General features: G+C 30.6%; 1 protein-coding gene across 8 annotated transcripts in view; it reads right to left on the bottom strand.

The window, feature by feature from the left end:
• LOC145267118 (uncharacterized) overlaps positions 1 to 19,206 on the bottom strand; it is a 250,945-nt gene that overhangs the window by 44,012 nt on the left and 187,727 nt on the right. For all 8 annotated transcript variants that reach the window (XM_080123148.1, XM_080123149.1, XM_080123150.1 and 5 more), the window contains 2 exons: positions 4,861 to 5,014; positions 1,262 to 1,314 (listed from right to left, as the gene is read on the bottom strand). In XM_080123148.1, coding sequence (XP_079979274.1) covers positions 1,262 to 1,314; positions 4,861 to 5,014 — 207 coding nt within the window. The remainder of the gene's footprint in view (positions 1 to 1,261; positions 1,315 to 4,860; positions 5,015 to 19,206) is intronic.

The following is a 19,206-nucleotide window of genomic DNA, read 5'->3' as shown; positions in this document are numbered from 1 at the left end:
AAAAACATTTTACAAATCTGTTTCATTCATAGGAAACAATCGATACTTCATGTCAATATTGGATATTTTTCTGTGGATTCATAAAAAAACAAAAAAACAGAGAAAGTTCTCAAAAAGAAAAATGCATAACAATGTGATATGTAAAATTCAGAAAGAACCCAAACAATTCATGCAAAATATTAAAAAAAAAAAAATAGACATATTTCATGTCCATTTTGTAAGATTTTTCTCACTGGAAGGGAAAACATCAGATGGAAGTCAAAAGTGACTAGTTTGGCACTCGAACCTACTAATCAGTGATATAGTCTTATCTCGCCACACTGATGAGCCTTATTAAGGTAAAACATGTATCAGGCTAAATAAATAAAATACTTTTTATACATACGAGTGGAGAGAGATTAGTAATATTATGCATGAAGATAAAATTAGGTTTAAAGTTTCGAAAATTCATATTGGCATAATGTTTAAAGTCATTAACAATAATGAATAAATCACAATGTTCTGAAGATTAAAAGTTCAATCCTTATTAAGAACAACATAATAATTAAGACTTCTACTCAGTCATGGTTGAAAGAATGGCAACAATCTACCTCTAGAGGTTTTATTTCTGTTTGAAATTCCAGTTGTGAGCTCAACCTAAAGATTTCCAAGTTTAAAACCATGCACCTGAGATTGTTGTATTTTTAAATTTTTTTAGGTGCATCTTTTTGAATTTGGAAATCTTTATATCAAATTTGGGAACCTTTATAGAATTTTGAAGTGAGTTCTTTATTTAATCGTTCTCATTTCATCGGCAATGGAATCAAATAATTATTATTAGTTATTATTATTAGTTATATAAAAAAGTAATAGTTCTTATTATTAGTTATTATTATTAGTTATATAAAAAAGTAATAGTTCTTATTATTAGTTATTATTATTAGTTATATAAAAAAGTAATAGTTCTTATTATTAGTTATTATTATTAGTTATATAAAAAAGTAATAGTTCTCATTAACTACTGCACCTTATAATGTTGAGTGTTCAGCCAGGGGGTCATCAAGTACCATCTCGCCTGAGTATTGAACCTCCCAGTTAATATGGCAAATGGACTAGTACTCACTCTTCCAGAAGACTGTCATTTAAATCTAGTTGTTAATGAATACCTTTATTCGTTGAGCCACATGTCTGAATGACACAAATTATCAATCCTCATCTCAAAAGTTCTTTAACATTAAATGTATTCAAATAATGAAAGCGATTCAAAACTTTAAAAACTTACTTTCATTTTTTCCCTGATGTATTTATATATTGCACCAATGATTAAACGGGGAGCTGAAAAAAAAATAAAGCAAAAATATTAGGAAAGCTTAAAAAAGTTAAGCACAGTTGTGTAAAAAAGAGAAAATCATAAAGCGTTGAGATCACAGGCAATTTTATGCCCAAAGAAATAATACGCCATACTATTGAAGACAACCATATTGTAATCAGCTAAAGAGCAGAGTTCCATAGGTGGGAAACTCTAGAAAAAAAGCTTTGTTCATGGAATGCACATTTAGATTTAGGCACAAATAAAGAGTGGGGAAAATCGTTAACAATGGTTTTAGCTAAACGAGTGTTATTCATGAAAGTATGGCAAGAAGAGAGTACAGATTGGAGCTCAGACGAGCACTTGCTATGAAAATAATGATAGAGCAGAAACAGATTAGCAAAATCTTTTCTGTGGGGAAAGAGGTTGCAGAGAAGAGACCTACCAAGTTTCGAAATTTGTTTTGGACTGTCAAGGCAGGATTGCTCCAAGCTTCCCCTGCCCAGATGTGGCAATAATCTCTTCTCTTCTCTCTCTATATAAATAAAATGAACTCATTTTTTCCCGTGTGGGTTTGACCTTAATAGGATTAAAAATCACGACATTATATTCAAATGTAATGTTCCCACACTTCAGCACAGGATCTGAGGTGTGCTATAGGCCTACTACCCTTACAATTCCTTGATATTCGTACATTTCTATATTTCTTCTGGTGAGAGTTCACTGCCACAATCGGTTAGAATCAATGGAAGTAGTAAAATCTTTTCTCTCTATTCGATTCATACTCCGCCTGCAACCACTTAACACTGTTGCGGATACGTCCACAGGAGAATATATGAGGAACACTGGCTTGAGTTCTTAGTTGCTTAAAAAATATGGATTGGCATTTTTCCAGTTATTCTGTGGGTTACTTGTGCCATTTTAAAAATTTTTTCTTTTTTCCCCTTTTTTTCCTTCCTTTGTATGTTTTTCTTTTTGTAGGGGGGTGAGGGTTGCGATTCAAAGGATTATTTAAACGAAACGAACTAACATTGGATTCCAGTTTTTACAAGAAACTTTAACAGTCAGCCGCCAGCGTTCTTCAAATCTTGTACTGATTAGTCGCTTTAATATTTTATTTACTGTCTTTATACTTTTATTATGTTTGTACTGATTTCATACGTGATACTAGAGGGGAGAGCTGACTTCCTATTTTCGGATTAGTTTACGATCATTATTTATTTCTATACATTGCATTTCTGAGAGTTTCATTAGCACAATTACTACTATGCTATCGATATTGGAATCAGACGACATTCAAATTGGTTAACAGCGACAACAAAGAAGGCAATACAAAAAAAGAAACCAAAACAAACCAACATTAAAAAAAATAAAAACGACGGTCAGTTTTCTGGTTTTATTCATTGAAACAAAGAAAAATAAATAAATAAAATCTAATAAATATATTTTCATTATACACAGTAAGTTTTTTTTTTTTTAATTTTGTTTTTCCATTTAAAAAAAACAAAAAAATTAGATTTAAATAAACATATTTGTATTTTACACGGTAACTTTTTTGTTTGTTTTTTTTTTCCTTTGGTATTCTTTCACGTTCGTTTTGTTTTTTATTCCTTTCAATTTTACGTGTCATATATTAGCTAAACCAGGGCGGAGGCATCTATAAATATAAAAGCTAAGATGTGTGTGTGTGGATGTTCCTTCACCCTAAACTTGGCCGCTTCCTGCTACTACGATGATGACGTCATGTTTGACCTAAAAAACGTTGACGTTAGTTTCAACCACCTGCAAGTGTTTTTAAAGGGTTAATTTTATTCATTCTCAATTGTGTGTCTCTTTGGCATAGAGGTAACGTGTCAGGCATTTTTTTTTTCGCCTAAGCCTCGATACTTCGGGTTCGAGCCTGTCTTCCCACCTAAACCTTTTTTCCTCTTTTACACCTTTTTTTTTTACATTTGTTCACGTGTTTTTTCATAATATTAAAACAAGGTCCCCCTCTCCTCCTACATACACACCTCCGAACACTCAGGCAATGCCGGGTAACCCCCCCCCCCGCTAGTAGTTAAATAAAACCAATCATCTAATAAGAAACCATATAAATAATAATTACTTAATTTATGCTCATTTTTCAAAGAGATTTGCAAATAAATAATCGTTATAAAGTCGCTCGCATATCCATGACTGAGTATATTAAGAAGTTTGTTTAAACAATTTTTAACTAGAAACACTATGTTTTAATATTAATGTAAGAACGAGAAAAATTCAACTTTGTTTGAATTGTCTCTGTCTGTACGTTTGTCTCTCTCTCTCTCAAACACACTATATATATATATATATATATATATATATATATATATATATATATAAGCAACAACAGCCGTACTTTATTTTTTTATGTGGGGAAGCATGATTCTACCAGGCAACACCAGTTAGCAAGTTCTGCTAGTAATAATATATAATACTATATATAATAATATAATGATAATAATAATATAATACTTTATCTTGGAATGTAGAAGATTGCATCAGTAGTGAGATATCTACTGGAGCGGTAGAATGATCTAACCCTTTTTGTGTCAATCTTAGCAACAATGTATGTGCTCCATTTTAGATTAGGAGTGAAGATCAGATCCAGAAGCTTGTCTAAACATGGAGATTCTCCAAGACGAGAGGGATTCATAACAATTGGGGCCAGATGAGAGCCAGAGCACTGATGATAAAAAGAGAGTAGCTTGATTTTAGATGCATTAAAATTAACCAGCCACTTTTTTCCCAACTGCAACAGACACTCAAGATCAGAAGACAGAATCAGAAAGATCTTGCTCATTTTTGGCCTTTGAAGTGTTGCCATAGATGGTAGCGTCATTTGCATAAATGTCTCTGAATGATCAAAGAATATGATTTGGAAGATCATTGGTGAAAATCAGGAAGAGAGTGGGGCCCAGGATCGAACCTTGACAGATGCCAGCATTGATACTATGAGCTTCTGATTTCTGCCCATCAACCACTACTCTATCACCTATCAGTGAAAAAAGATTTAATGATTGAGAAGACATTTCCAGCTATTCCATGGCTGGAGATCTTGTGAAGTAGACCTTTATGCCATACCCTATCAAAAGCCTCGGATATGTCAAGGGCAACTGCCCTAGAAACAAAGCCCCCATCGAGAGATTCGCTAATTCCGTATTACAGTTAGCACATCAGTTGTAGATCTAGCAGAATGGAAACCATATTGCATGTCACCGAATAGGTTATTTTTGCAGAGATGGTTGATCACTTCTCTATTTAACAGATTCCAGCAACTTACTCATGAGGCACAGGAGACTGATTGGTCTGTACTGAGAGAGAGATGACCGATCACCTTTAAATATGGTGCAGAGTGATAAGGTTTTCCAAGGTGTTGGGAAGCATTTCTCCTTTAGACAATGTTTAAAGAGCTTTGAAAGCTAGTTCTGGTTGAAGCTTTTTGAGTCCTATAGCTAAAATGTCGTCAGGGACAGTTGCTTTACTGGAATCAAGGTTTTTGATAAGGTTAGCAACATCACATGTGGCATATCATATTTTCAGATACTTACTAAGTCCTTGGCGATCTCCTGGTCCATAAACAATGGCTGGTCGAACAAACAAAACATTAAGGTCAGGAATCATCGCAAGCTCTTTTTCCACAGATAATTTATGTTTCGCTACAAAAGTCCAAGGTTCACATTTCTTGTCTTCTGATGCTGCTTTCTGTAATGAAAGAAGAAAACGTTTTTCTCTATAAAAATATAGTTTTACTAAATAATAAAATAAAAATGAGTTCTTTATATATAAAACGAACTGTACCTATCCAGCATTATCCGGGATTTAGTGAGATTATTTTATATTTTAATTTGTTTGCACATTTTTTAAACTTATACAGAAAAAGAAATAATATTTTAGTCGTAAGGGAGACAACTCTTTATATTCTTCAAATAAACAATATTATCCTTGCTAATTTTGAGTTTTTCGTCATAATTGTTTTCATACTACTACTTGGCAAGAGCACAAGCGTTTAAATAAATTGTAGTTATGTATATCATACATCAATAACAAATGAAAGTTGAATAGTTAATATATAGCTTGAATGCTATTTGGGTCCAACTTTTAAAATTTCTCAGAATAAGTTAAAAAAAGAACAAGATTCTATGAATGCATAATTGGTAGAAAAATAATTTTTGTATTCTTTAAATCTGAGATTTTATTTGGAAATACATTTGGAAATACATTTGGAAATACATTCTTATTTTTGTTTGACTATCATTCTCATTTTATATGCGATTCTTACCAACGTTTTGGCCGATGTAACCTCCAATCTTCTTCAGATGCATCTTGTCAAACTCGGAAATGTGTATGGAATTTTGAATGGAAGCCTTTATCTAATCTACAGGGAAATAGTTTGTTCTTGTTCTGTCAGCCATGACGAGGCAAAATTCTTAATTCATAATTGCATTCTTACCATACCGAAGATTGAACCTTCAACCATCAGAAGACTGTCACGAAGAACAGATTATTATTTAGCACTTATATCCGTTTTGTCACAAGTGCTGGTTTTAATATATTTGCATAATTTACCATTTTAAAGTGCACAATTCCTTCTGTATTTTTAGATTTACTTGTTTTAAATTTTCATGATTTTAAGAGAATATTGAAAGGAATCAAATTTGACAACGGTTTTTGTACACACTGAAATTTGATCAAATAACAGCTTCAAACATAAACAGAACATTCAACCCGACGCTGCTAATAATAATGATGGCTCAAAAATAATTAAAATGGACCAGATCAAGTGTAAAGCTCTAATTTTAGAATGGAGAGAATGGTAGATTAGTTGAAAACGACAAACTAGGAATAATTATGAAGTCAAAAGTGTGATGTTTGTGAATAAGCAGAAGTTAAAATGTGACACAATTTTTGCTCTGTTGTTCCGATCAGACTGCAAAGTGAGTGGATGCAAAAAAATAGGTGCTCATCCCAAACCCAATAGAATGTGGCAAAGCAACTGATGCAATAGTCTAGCATAATGGCAGAAAATGCCTCTCTCTCTCTCTCTCTCTCTCCTCTTAGCCGAGTGTGGATAACTATGTTTTTCTCTGGTCTCTGTAAATCATGTCTGAATAAAAGTCTATTGAAAAAGATCATGTTCTGTAATTTGATCAAAGACAATAATGACACATTGGTTCCACATATAAGGATGTATAATGAGATTATATATGCCTCCTGGACATCAAACTTCAATATTATCGGCAAACAAACATTGCAACATTAATTTTAAAAGTTTGAAAGTTGAATAGAAGTTGATTTATAAGCATTTTAAGTTAAAAGCATAAAAAAATGATAAATAAAACATTCTTATTAGTTATTGGTTGGAGATATATTTAGTTCTAATACGAGACAACATTTCTGGTGCAAGAGTTTGTAATCCCATTCTACTTACATAGGGAGAAATTCAGAGCAAGGCTTTCCCTATTATTTGCCACAATCTGCAAGATAGTTGTACGTGTCGGATCTAGTTCTAACATCTTTATAGTTAAGTTATCTTTCTGATGTTGTCGACCAGATCAAAGAAGCAAATGCTGCCGTCATATACAGGGTGACCCAAAAAAGCGGGCCCCAACTCTAATTAGGCCCCGTTTCTTAGTGTTTTGTCCGAATGAAATGGAACTTTGGCCATAACTAGTTTATTATATTCAAGACATCACATCAAAACACTAGGGTCTTGCCCTTTTTTTCTCCGTTCTACAGCATATGTTCTAGATGGCCTCCATTTAGCTTTTTTTTTTGAGGGGGGGGGGTCACCCTGTATTATTCTCAATATGGTGCGTCATCATTTGAGAATGTTCTACTTCCCTCCAGTCACTTATCTTTGCTAGTCTGGGAGGATGGTATGTCTGGAGGGGGGGGGGGAGTGATACCATGACAAACATATCTTATATTACTTTCTACCCCTGAAATGAGTAGGAGGAAGATCTGATGACAACTCCACTATCTTCCCAAAGGAGGAGTAATACCTGGGAGGATGGTCTCATAATAACAGATCAGATACTACATCCCCATCCACTACCTCCTTCAAAAAAAAAAAAAAAAAAAAAAAAACAAGCAGCGGCAGTAATGCCTGAGATGACATGAATGAACAAAGAGAAGGTAATGCCTGGAAGGATGGTCTCATGACAATATAACAGATACTATATCAACCTTACTATCTAATTTGCACATTGCAAGATAGTACAATGTAAATAGAAGTACTAGTATACTTTCGACTTTAAATGGCCAGATGCCAAATCTCTATTAGCTATAGATATATACAGATATTTGAAATGTCGATAACTTGATCAGAACATATTAAATGACGAATGCATAATTGCTAATAATACAGAAATAAATGTTTGAATGGGGCGGAACAACAACTCATTTTCTTCGATCCTCAATTAGAAAATAATTGCCCCCACCAGAAATGTTTAACTCTTCAAGTTAGATATTAATAACCCACTTAACTAATAATTAGTTACTTTTGTTGTCTCCATTCAACCACAATCTCGTTGGATAGCCACTTGTTATAACTTGTCACACTAATTCAACCTTTTCTGTTTCTTTGTTTTTTCTTTTTTTTTTTTTCATTGCCTACTAAAAATGACGTGTAAGACTTGGAGGATCATTATGCAGTCAGTTGAAGGCTATCAATTAGCTGATTCTTTCTATAAGGAGTTATGAATATAAAAGAAACTGTTTAAAAAGAAATAGTTTGAAATTTGTTTTCATTAAATTTTTAAATGAAAATACAATCAAATGGTGGGAATAATTTTCTAATCGTTTTTTTTTTTTTTTTTTCTATAAACAAATGATTTTCTACCAGTACTGTTCCCAAGAAAGGCGTTTTGAAATAATTTGAATTCTTAAAAATGCATAAGCTTTATCTTATATCTATATAGAGAGAGTGAAATATTGATTTTGCAAGTTGATTATAAATCTTTGTAGTTAAATGAAAAATAATTTTATTTTAAATGTGTATGTGCATACACACAAAAGCGGATTTCCAGGCAGTCAACTTAAAAAAAAAAAAAAATAGGAAAGGAAAAAGAAGAAGAAAAAAGACACATTTCACAAGAATTTTTAAATAAAGATACAAAAAACAAAACAAATATGGTAGAAAAACAATGATTTAGAGATGAAAATGAAGTTAAAAAATAACTAAAAGGGTTTTATGTACCACAAATTAAGGCACGACAGATGTCTTCTGTTGATTATTCTCTATTTGTGTGATATTAGGCACGCCGTTCAAGCAACCTGGGATTCTTATGTCAAGAACAACAAGAGGCAATCGATTTAATTTAGATGGACTGGCAAGCCGAGTTGTTGTTTTTTTTTGGGGGGGGGGGCTAAAAGTCCTTCTAATGTATAAAAGGCTTTATTTTTTTTTTTTTTTTTCAGACTTGGGGAATATTTAAAAAAAAAAATAGAAGACAAACAAAAAAATGCTTGGGAAACAATTACTATAAAAAAAACAATTACTATAAAAAAACAAAACAATTACTATAAAAAAAAAACAATTACTATAAAAAAAAAAAAAAACAATTACTATAAAAACAAAATATCACATGAATAAAGAAACAGCGGGAGCCATTTTCTGTGCCTGAAATTCTGAAATAATAATAAAATGAATTTGCAAAGACATTTCTAGGAATCATTTAAAGAAATATTAAAAATGTGTAAATTCTCATATATTCTGTGAGAGATTTTGTATAAGTTAAAATAAGATCGGAAATGTATGTCTTATGCAAAAGCATAGATTAACAGTTGTGAAGAAAAAATATAAATTTTAAAATATTATGCAAATGTTCAAACAAGTTTATTTTAAGAAACACTTACACTGATAAACTGGAATTTTATAAATGCAAAGAAATTATAAAAATATTGTTCGTTTTTTAAACTAAGTGACCCTTTATTGTCCAAAAAATTAAACAAAGGATATCCAGCATTAGTTTAATCCAAATCATTTTTGCTTGAAAACATTTTTATGTTTATTTTTTTGCCAATAAAAACAAAACCTAAATACATTCATCATAGTTATTTACTCTTTCATGAAAACATTAGATTGATACAAAAATAGTATAGTTTTTTGACGTTCAACTTCAAAAGATCATAACTCCTTTCATAGTAAACTTTATTAATCGAAATAAGAACCATTAGAATCTGCACATTTTTGCCAACGAGACACAAGTTTTATTCTATCCCATTCGCATAGAAATCCAGAGTTCTGGAAGCGATGAAATCATTGAAGGCCGATTCGGCATCATCTCGGCTTTTGAAGCATTTTTCATGCAAGAAGTTGTCGAGATGCTTGAAAAAGGTGATAATCGGTGAATATGGTGGATGAGGCAGAGTCTTATAACCCAATTCCTGCAGCTACGGGCGAGCGTTATCATGGAGGAGAATTGGTCCTTTCATATTGGCCAATCTCTGGCACATACATTGAAGCTTCTGGTGCATTTCGTCAATTTGTCAGCAGTACTTCTCTGCTATAATCGTTTCTCCCAGGTTCAAGAAGCTGTGATGGATGAAACCAGCCGCAGACCACCAAACAGCCACCATAAGCTTTTTTTGGTGCAATTTCGGCTTCGGGAAATGTTGTGGAGCTTCTCTGGCATCCAACTACTATGCCGAACATCACCAGTTGTCACAGAGGATCTACTTTTTATCACACGTCACAATCCACTTGAGAAATGAGTCGTTTTTGTTGAGCATAGAAGACACCTCAAAACAATGATTTTTTTTTAAATTATTGTTCAGTTTATGCAGCATCCATTTATCCATTTTTTTTATTTCCTTATTTGCTTTAAATGGTGAACGACTTATGGTCGACCTCAAATTCAACAGCAACTTCTCGTGTGGTTTTGCAAAGATCGGCTTCAATAAAGGCTTTCAAATATTCAATATCAACCACAGTCGGCCAGCTGCAACTGTCTTCATTTTCAAGGCTCTTGTCGCCATTGCAAAATTTCTTAACCACCATTGTGTCACATGTTCATTAGTGGTTTCTGAGCCAAACACATCATTGATATCACGAGCTGTCTCGGCAGCTTTTTGACCTAGTTTGAACTTGAACAAGAAAATCGTGCAGATTTTAATTTTGTCCATGCTGCCAAAAAAACCTGCAAAATAATGAAGAGATTAAGAATAGTAACGAATAACACAATTTGATAGAGTAAAAAGCATGCTTCAAAATGATATATAACACGGATATATATCTCTATATATATAAAAATGTAACTCTTGGTTCGTTCGCAATTAATAGTCTAAAAAACCACTGGACGGATGGTTTCCATGTTTTGGTATAATATGTTTACTATATCCATGTGTGTTTTTATATATTTCTTTTTAATTATAACATTATACTTAATTTTTCTATGATAAATAGGTGGTTTTCTTTGTACTGATAGGCCATTTTTTTTATTTAGGGACAATTATTTATTACCGCTTCCTGTCACATGACCAGTATGTCCAATTTAGCGGTTTTCCTGCTAGATCTGGAGATTTCGTTTGCAATCTAGCGGAGAATTCTAGAAAATCTGGAGATATTTCGCACCCACCCACACGCAATTTTAGATTAAAAAATAAAGAAAAGCGCTTGAAAATACTTTAAAACATAAAATAAACTCATTCATGTAAGTAAAAGAAAGTAGCATTTATTGCCTTTGGTAACAATTGTTTATTTGTTTTGTTTTTCACCTTTTTTCGGCTAACCATTCTTAAATCTCGCTATAAAATCGATTTTTCCAATTACATTTTAGGTGAGGAGGGCATTCCAACCTCCGAAGTTGTTTAAAATACGATCTAAGCAATCCCGCTTAATTTAGAAGTATTTAGTCGAAAATTGTAAAAAGCAAGAAACAATAGCAAAAAAAAAAAAAACTAAATACTTTTAACATGCTAAAACAAAGTTTTTTGTTTTTTTTATTTTTCTAATTTCAAAATATGTTGCACCATTATTGTGATGTTTAATTTGCAGTATATTTCAATTTAACTTTTATTATAAAAAGTTTGAGTTTATGATTTGTTTCTTGCAAAAAAAACAAAAAAAAAAAAAATACCCTCTCTGAAAAAAACAGGTAAAACTAGCTTCATAAAATATGTAAGCCTTCTGGGGAGCTAACCGCTTCAATATAATTTCAGAAACATATAGTGAGAAAACACGGAACATTTTATATATTGAATATACTATATTTATAATTTTTTATTGTAGGAAGTTATAATATAGAGTTTGGGGCGGGGAATTAGCGATTTTTTAAAATTTCAGATGATAAAAGTTAAAAATCTAGCGATTTTCTGGACATTTCTTTCTCCTGATTTCGCGGGTTTTTTTAAATGTCAGAAAAGGATATTTTGGTCTCACAGGCTTAATGCAAACATAATGTGTTTACAATATCGGTAAATTTTCAATGGGTTTAATCACATGATTATTGATAATGTAACCATGTGATTGAAATTTGATTTAAATTAACCACACGTGGTCGCTTTGCTATCAAATATTCATCGAAAAATGGTAGGGACAGACAATAAATGCCGACGCTCAAAGTGTATAAACATTTTGACCTTTCCCTTTACTTAAAAATTCACCAAAAATCAGGAAATTAACCAATTTTAATGAAAATTTCAGTATTTATCAAATAATGATCGCAGAATATAATGAACTAATTATTTTTACTTAACTCTTAGTGAAAATGTTTTATTTTGTTTAAACAAAAAATACCTTTACTAAAGTTATGGTTTTCAGTAGTAAATAAAAAACGCAAGAATTTATTTTTGTTTTTTTTATATCGTAATTTGTAACAATAAAAAATAATTTTTACAGGAACATTCCGAAAAAAGCCCCTAAAGTCCATATTAATGAATTCGATATAACGAAAAAAAATAAATTTCTCACATACTATCAGGAAATTAAAGATTCAATTAGATTCCTATTTCAGTCACCTAAATTAGTTAGGGTGAAATGAGTTTAGGAATTTATAGCCAAACCTAATTTTTTTTTTTTTTTTTTTTTGCTTAAAAAATAGCATTAATACAGTAAGTTATGTAAAATTTGCATAGAATGCTCTGCTTTACGGTTGTTGTAAAAATGGAACGGAAATTTGAATTTCGTTCCCTTTTAAATTCGGTACATTTTTACATTACGCCCAACTCATCGTTCACATTCGACAAGTCAATTTTTTTAGCTTTTCGGGTATGCTGGCAAGGTTAGGGGTGTCTATTCCGAAAGCCGTTCTAACATGGGTAGATTGGTAGGTGTGTCAGAAATTTCGTGAAAAATAGTGAATAATTCCACCCTGTTTTTACAAGCTTATATAACTCCTCGAAAAATGTAACTGAAGCCCTCATTTTTTTTTTCAATTAAAGGAGCAAGAACCAAGGTTTCATTAAAAAAAAAAAAAAAAAAAAAAAACGTGTTTTTTTTTAAAAAAAAAGGTTTTAAACTTCAGACTTCACAGGTAAATTTTTAAAAACAATACTTTTTTTGTTTTAAATTTGAATATATTATTTATTGACCTTTTCTCTTCAATTTGTGATATATAGCACTTTAGTGAGTAAATTAATTATTTACTTTTTAATAGACATTTCAAAATGGGAGGCGTGAATTATTCGACCCCCTGTCTTTCCAAGCTTATAACTATTCGAAAAATGTAATTCAAGCCCTAATTTTTTTTTGTTCAATTAAAGGAGCAAGGACCAAGGTTTCATTAAAAAAAAAAACAAAAGAAAAAGCAAACAACGTGGTTTAAAAAAAAAACTTCGAACTTTACAGGTAAATTTCTAAAAAACACTACTTTTTTTTTGTTTTAAATTTGAATATATTATTTATTGACCTTTTCTCTTCAATTTGTGATATATAAAACTTTAGTGTGTAAATTAATTATTTACTTTTTAATAGACACTTGAAAAAGGGGGGGCGTGAATTTAAAAAAAAATGTTTGTCTAAAATATTATATTCGGTTTATTGGAAAGAGCATAAAATTTCACATTGATCCTGAAAATATTGTAAAAATAGAAGCAATAGAAAAATTTTGATAGATTTTTAAAGTTTAAAAATTGAAAAATATTGAGTTCGTAAAATTCATTACTGTTTTTTAAAAAATAAAAAAAAATATTTCTATTACTTTAAAACAACTTTAATAGTTTATTTTGGAAGTATAATCCATAAAGAAAATAAACAACCCACTTTTAAAAGAGAAATTACGAGTTTTTTATATTTTATTTGCAGTTTCGTGATAGGGGTGCCAAAAATTCCTACAAAAATTCTGATACATCTACTAGATTGGAGTGTTTATTCGTTGTAAACGTACCCGACAACCTATAAACGTCGATATTTCCAATGTGAAAGCTGGACTTATGTAAAAAATAACAAAAAGATATACCAAACTGACTTTTTCATTTAAAAATGGAATTATTTCCCTTTCGTTATTAACTTTTTTTTTTCTTTTTTTTTAATATTTTGTGTTTTACATAAAGTACAATTGTTGAATGTTACTGTTTTGATTATATTCGTTTGGGGGGGCACAATTAAAAAATTAAGAAAGATTAAAACGGAGCGAAATTTAAGTTTCTGTTCCATTTTTACAACAACCATAAAACAGCGCATACTCAGAAAGTTTTATCATAATTTATAAGCATGATGTTGAAACACTAAATCAACATTTTATTTATTTTTCTAAAAGTAACATATGTGAAAAAACGATACTGTTTTTGCACCAACTTAATATTATGTAGCATATTTTTCTTACAATTAATTCAATAAAGCAGGAAGGGCTAGGTAAAGATGAAAATTGCCATACGCAGGTACTGTACTAACATTGTTCAAGAAGCTGGGTTTAAACCAGTTACAAATAGGTATTTTCAATTAGGAAGCAGAAAAAAATACTAAAATAGAATAATAGCTTTTGTTTTGTTTTGTTTTTTTGTTTTTTTTGTTAAGAGTGGGCTAATTCAAAATAGTTTAGATACAACGATCATAGCAAAGATGGATGATGCAACAGAAAACAAAGACATAAGTCAAACATAGAAAAGAACATAGAAATACGATGCAGCAACAAAATTAACATGCTCAACCATGATGATACTACCTGAAGGTCTGAGTGACCAAAAAAATAAATAAATTAAGTAATTGGCAACAGAGTCAGATTTAAAAAAGTATCAGTAAAGTTTTTTAAAAGATTAAAAGATTAAAAAAAAAAACAGTGTTCGATTTGTATGCTCTCATTTTGGATGCTATTCCAACGATGTTTCAGCCAATGTTCAGCCTTCTTCAGATGCATCTTTTCAAGCTCAAATTATTTGTGTCAAATTATTTGTGTCAAATTATTTGTGTCAAATTATTTGTGTCAAATTATGTGTATAGAATTTTGAACAGAACCCTTTATTTTGCTATCGTTCCATCAGCCATAACCGGGTAAAACTTTTAAGTAATTCAAAAGTATCATCCATACTGAGAATGAAACTTTCAACTCCAGAAGAGTGTCATTTACAACTGATTATTACTTAGTAACGGTGCTTATAGTACAATGGAATTGTAAACTTTTAGATAATTGATATGGATTATATATTAGTGAGAAATTTAAAGTTTAAAACGTGTAATTAAAATTACTAAATCATGAAAGTGAAATAGTCATGGTAATAGTAAAGGCAGAATCATCTTTACTTTGTCATAGCTATTTAGGAAAAACTGTAAAAGTGTACCTAAATTTTTACTGAAACTTAAAAGATTGTTTGGTGAATGTTATTGCAAGAGGCATCTAAATCTATTAATAGGCAATAAAACTAAAAGTAGTTAATAGATGAGTAGTTAATATAAATATTATTTGTTCATAAAAAGGATAATGAAATGTTTATCATTGCAGTTAGTCTGATGAACTCTTAAGCAGTTAATGTTTTCTGGATTGTGTGCTTGCTATAATATTTTTAGACCACTACTATATTCTAATCATGTATTTATTACTGTTGAAGTAAATACTGAAATATTTTTTTTAAAAAAATCATAACAATGAAAATTATTTTGATCTAAGCTTTCGAAATTAAAATTTCTTTGCCAAAGTAAAAAAATTTTTTCTTTGTCCGATGTTGAAGTGGACTTCCAGAAAGAACAATCCAGGCTATGCATTGGCACAGTTACGCTGGTTAAATAAGTAAAAAAAATTTTTTTTTTAAACATTGTTTCAGTATTTTAAAAATATTTTGTTAAGTTAGTTATAATAATCGTTACATTTATTTATCCATCAGTAGACGATAATACTCTTATTTAAAAAAAATACTGATGATAGCAATAACATTGCTATCAAGATTATAGTTAATTTTATAGACATTTTGTTTATTTATTATTAGTGTTCTTATGAAAAGAAAATTGATTGAATATAATAATGTTATTCGGATATCTTTTTGTATTCTGTAAAGAAAACATTCACATTCACAATCAAAGAAAACAAATAAGTCGATGCTCAACAAATTTTGTTTAATTCAAATAATGAAATAAGCACATGCAATTTTGGTTCTAGATTTTTAAATAAAGATCATTCGTATTTTTTACATTGTTTAGACTACTCTTATTTATGTTCTTATCTTGAGCCTCATTTTCACAACGTTTCAGTCGATGTAACCTCCAACCTTCTTCATGTGTATCTTGTTGAGTTCTAGAATCTTTCTGTCGAGCTCGGGGCCTGTGGTGTAGTGGAAATATATTTGGTAAAATTCACTCTTCTGGGGTTGAAGGTTCAATCTTCACTGCAGGCGACACTCAAGATACAGCTGCAAATTATGTAGGATTCTTACCCAGTCGTGGCAGGCAGAACGAGAGCATGCTTCCCATGGATTGAATAAAAAGGTTCAATTCGAAATTCCATATAGATTCCAGAGTTCAGCAGAAAGATTCTAGAGTTTGACAAGATACACTTGTAGAAGGCTGGAGATTGCATCGACCAAAACGTTGTGAAATCCGAAAAATCCAAACAATATAAACATGCAATTTTATGAGCAAATCAAAAATAAGATTTTTTCCATACAAAAAATAAAAAGAGTTAGTCATGAATTAATGTACATTTAATAAAAGATTATACTTAATACATATATTGTCGAAAGTTGACATTGTAGTACGATTCTTATTGAAAAATGATGGACAATAAGAATGTTATATATTTTTGCATTCTAAAAAAAAAAATAATTTTACTTGAATCAACAAAATAAGTTCATGCTGCACACGCTTTAATTGAACAAACGAGATGCAATTTTATTAACAAAGCAACAATTAAAAATATGAAGAATTATTTTCTACAAAAAAACAAAACGACTAAAATAGAGAGAAAAGAGTTAGTTATAAAACATTCAGGTTTAATAAAAGAAACGAGAAGAATTAATAAAATAGACATTAACATCATTTGAAAACGTTGTCATATAGTTAAGGAAGAATTGAACGTTAAATGTATTAAGTTATAAAGTAAATTTGTTGCTGATCACAAATATGGCAAACATGGTATCTGTCTGAAAAAACATTCCTAGTCAGATGGAGTAATTTTTTAATGAAACAACTTTTCTACATGTAAGCACATAGTGGAAGGATAAAAGTGAAAAATTGGTTAGTCAGAATCAAGGAGCGATTTGTCAGATGCATAACTATATAAGTCTAACAGCGAAAGTTTAACAAACTTATAAATAATATATATATATATATATATATATATATATATATATATATATATATATATATACTAGCATTTCAGCCCAGCGTTTCCCAGGTGTTTGGACGTGTATGTTGAGCAAAAAACAAAAGAAAAAAAAAAAAGAAAAAGAAAAAAGTGGTAGTAGGAAGGCAGGCTCGAACCCGTACCACGAAGGAGGAAAAGAACGGGAAAAAAACCTGACGTATCTGCTGTACGACCACCGCCAACCCGGAAGTGACTTATGTTTAAATTAAAGCTAGACAATCGAAAGGAGAGGATGACTTTCAAAAATAATGGCGAAAAAAGCGACCTCCCCTGTTGAAAAGTGCCCAGTTGAAGGTGAAGGTATTAATGTTTTTAGCCAATTTTTCGATATTTGTCGTCTGAAAGGTCAAACTTCAAAACGATACTGATCTTGGTAAAATCCGTCGCCTCTGCCGAAAGTTTTAGGTAGACATGCAAACATACATACATACATATATACATTGGTAACTAAAAATTTTCGACCCAAAGCGATTAAAAAGCTTGCCCTATCTCTAAATACCCTTTATGTCAAATTTAAAATGTTTAGACCAGAAATTGTCTGAGTAATTTCGTAGAAACCGCAGAGGTTAAATTTTTTAAAAAACTTTGACCCCTATTATGACCCCTTAACATTTATTGTTTTGGGCTCAAATCAAGTTATTATGTCCATGTCCAAGGAACCTATATCTAAAATTTCAAGTGTTTAAACCCAAAATTGGTAGAGGAGTTTGGTAGAGTTCTCAAAAGGTCAAATTGTTGAACTTTAACCCCTTAACAGCCAAATTTCTGGCCGAAATCTGATTACAAAGATTTTCCCAAATCTCAGTACTCTGTATATCAAATTTCCAGTCTGCAGACTTAAAATTGACAAAGTTATTGCATAGGTACACAGACACACACACGTTCACTTTATATATATAGGGCCGGAAAAAAGAAAGTCCGCACTTGTAATTTTTTCAAAAACTGCAAATTTAAGCTAAATTTAAAGTAATTGTTTAAACTAACTATACCTCATTTGATTCGCCTTTTATTCTTCTATAATTTTACCTGTTCATATTTGACTTTTAATTGAAATATTCTCGTGTTCACGTCAATTTAAAAAATAACTTCAAATTGAGGAGGCAAAAAGAAGTTCGCATAATGGAAAATTGTTATTTAAATGTAACTTTAGGACATTAATGCAACACAAATACAATAGGAACACAATGAAGTAGTTAATATTTAGTAGCATAGTCCTTCTGCAATTTGACAGCCTGCAATCTTTTGGGAATTCCTTGAATTAGACTGCAGCTATACTCGAGGAAAGTGCATCCCAATTTTCTTTAATTTTTTTTTTATAATAAAATAAACTATTTAAATGAAATATATTATGAAAAAGTAATAAGAGATGATGTCCTTAAAAATAAGAAAGGAATACAAGCAGATTAAAGAAAATAAACATGCATTAAAACCTTCATATAAGAATCTTAAAACAGTAAAATAAAAAAATGTGTAAATCTCTACATGCACTCTGTTATTTATATGTAAATGAGAAACTAGAAATAATTAAATTTAGCGAGAGTGGTAAATTATTTAATCAGAGATATGAAGCTATATAATAAATTGTAAACATAAAACAAGATTTACAAGCGTAAAGATTTTTAACACATATAAACACTAAATAGTATAAATGCCATCCTTAGTGCAAATACATTTTACTTTTTTAAATTTAGATGTGCATGTTCTAAATAAATACACAAATTAAGTGATTAATAGGTGCAAGTAGAGTTGAACCTTATTAGACAAAGTTAAATAAAACACTAGCATAAAATATATCATCAGACACCCATAGTCATTATAACTTAATGCTATTACTACTGTTCATGGGATAATGAAAACATGTAAAAAAAAAAATTAAATACTAATTCCAACACAACTTTAATGTTTTCATATGATGTTACCCCCCAGAGTAGCTGATATCTAAACATTAGTTATTAACAATAGAAAAAAATGATAACTTTATATGAACGATATTATAAATAATGTGAGTCCACCATCTTAGTCTGTTTCGTCTCCAGGAGAGACAACCCTACTCTTTTAGAGTTATTTCCCTTTATTTCCGCTTATAACATATGCAAACAATTTTTAAATAATTTACTCAGAATAATCAGGAAAGTCAAATAATCTTCAAATATTCATTTTTTT

Source organism: Euprymna scolopes, chromosome 42, assembly GCF_053919585.1.
Source record: "Euprymna scolopes isolate OS-2025 chromosome 42, ASM5391958v1, whole genome shotgun sequence".
NCBI lineage: Eukaryota > Metazoa > Mollusca > Cephalopoda > Sepiida > Sepiolidae > Euprymna > Euprymna scolopes.
This window is presented reverse-complemented; position numbering and strand designations above follow the sequence as displayed.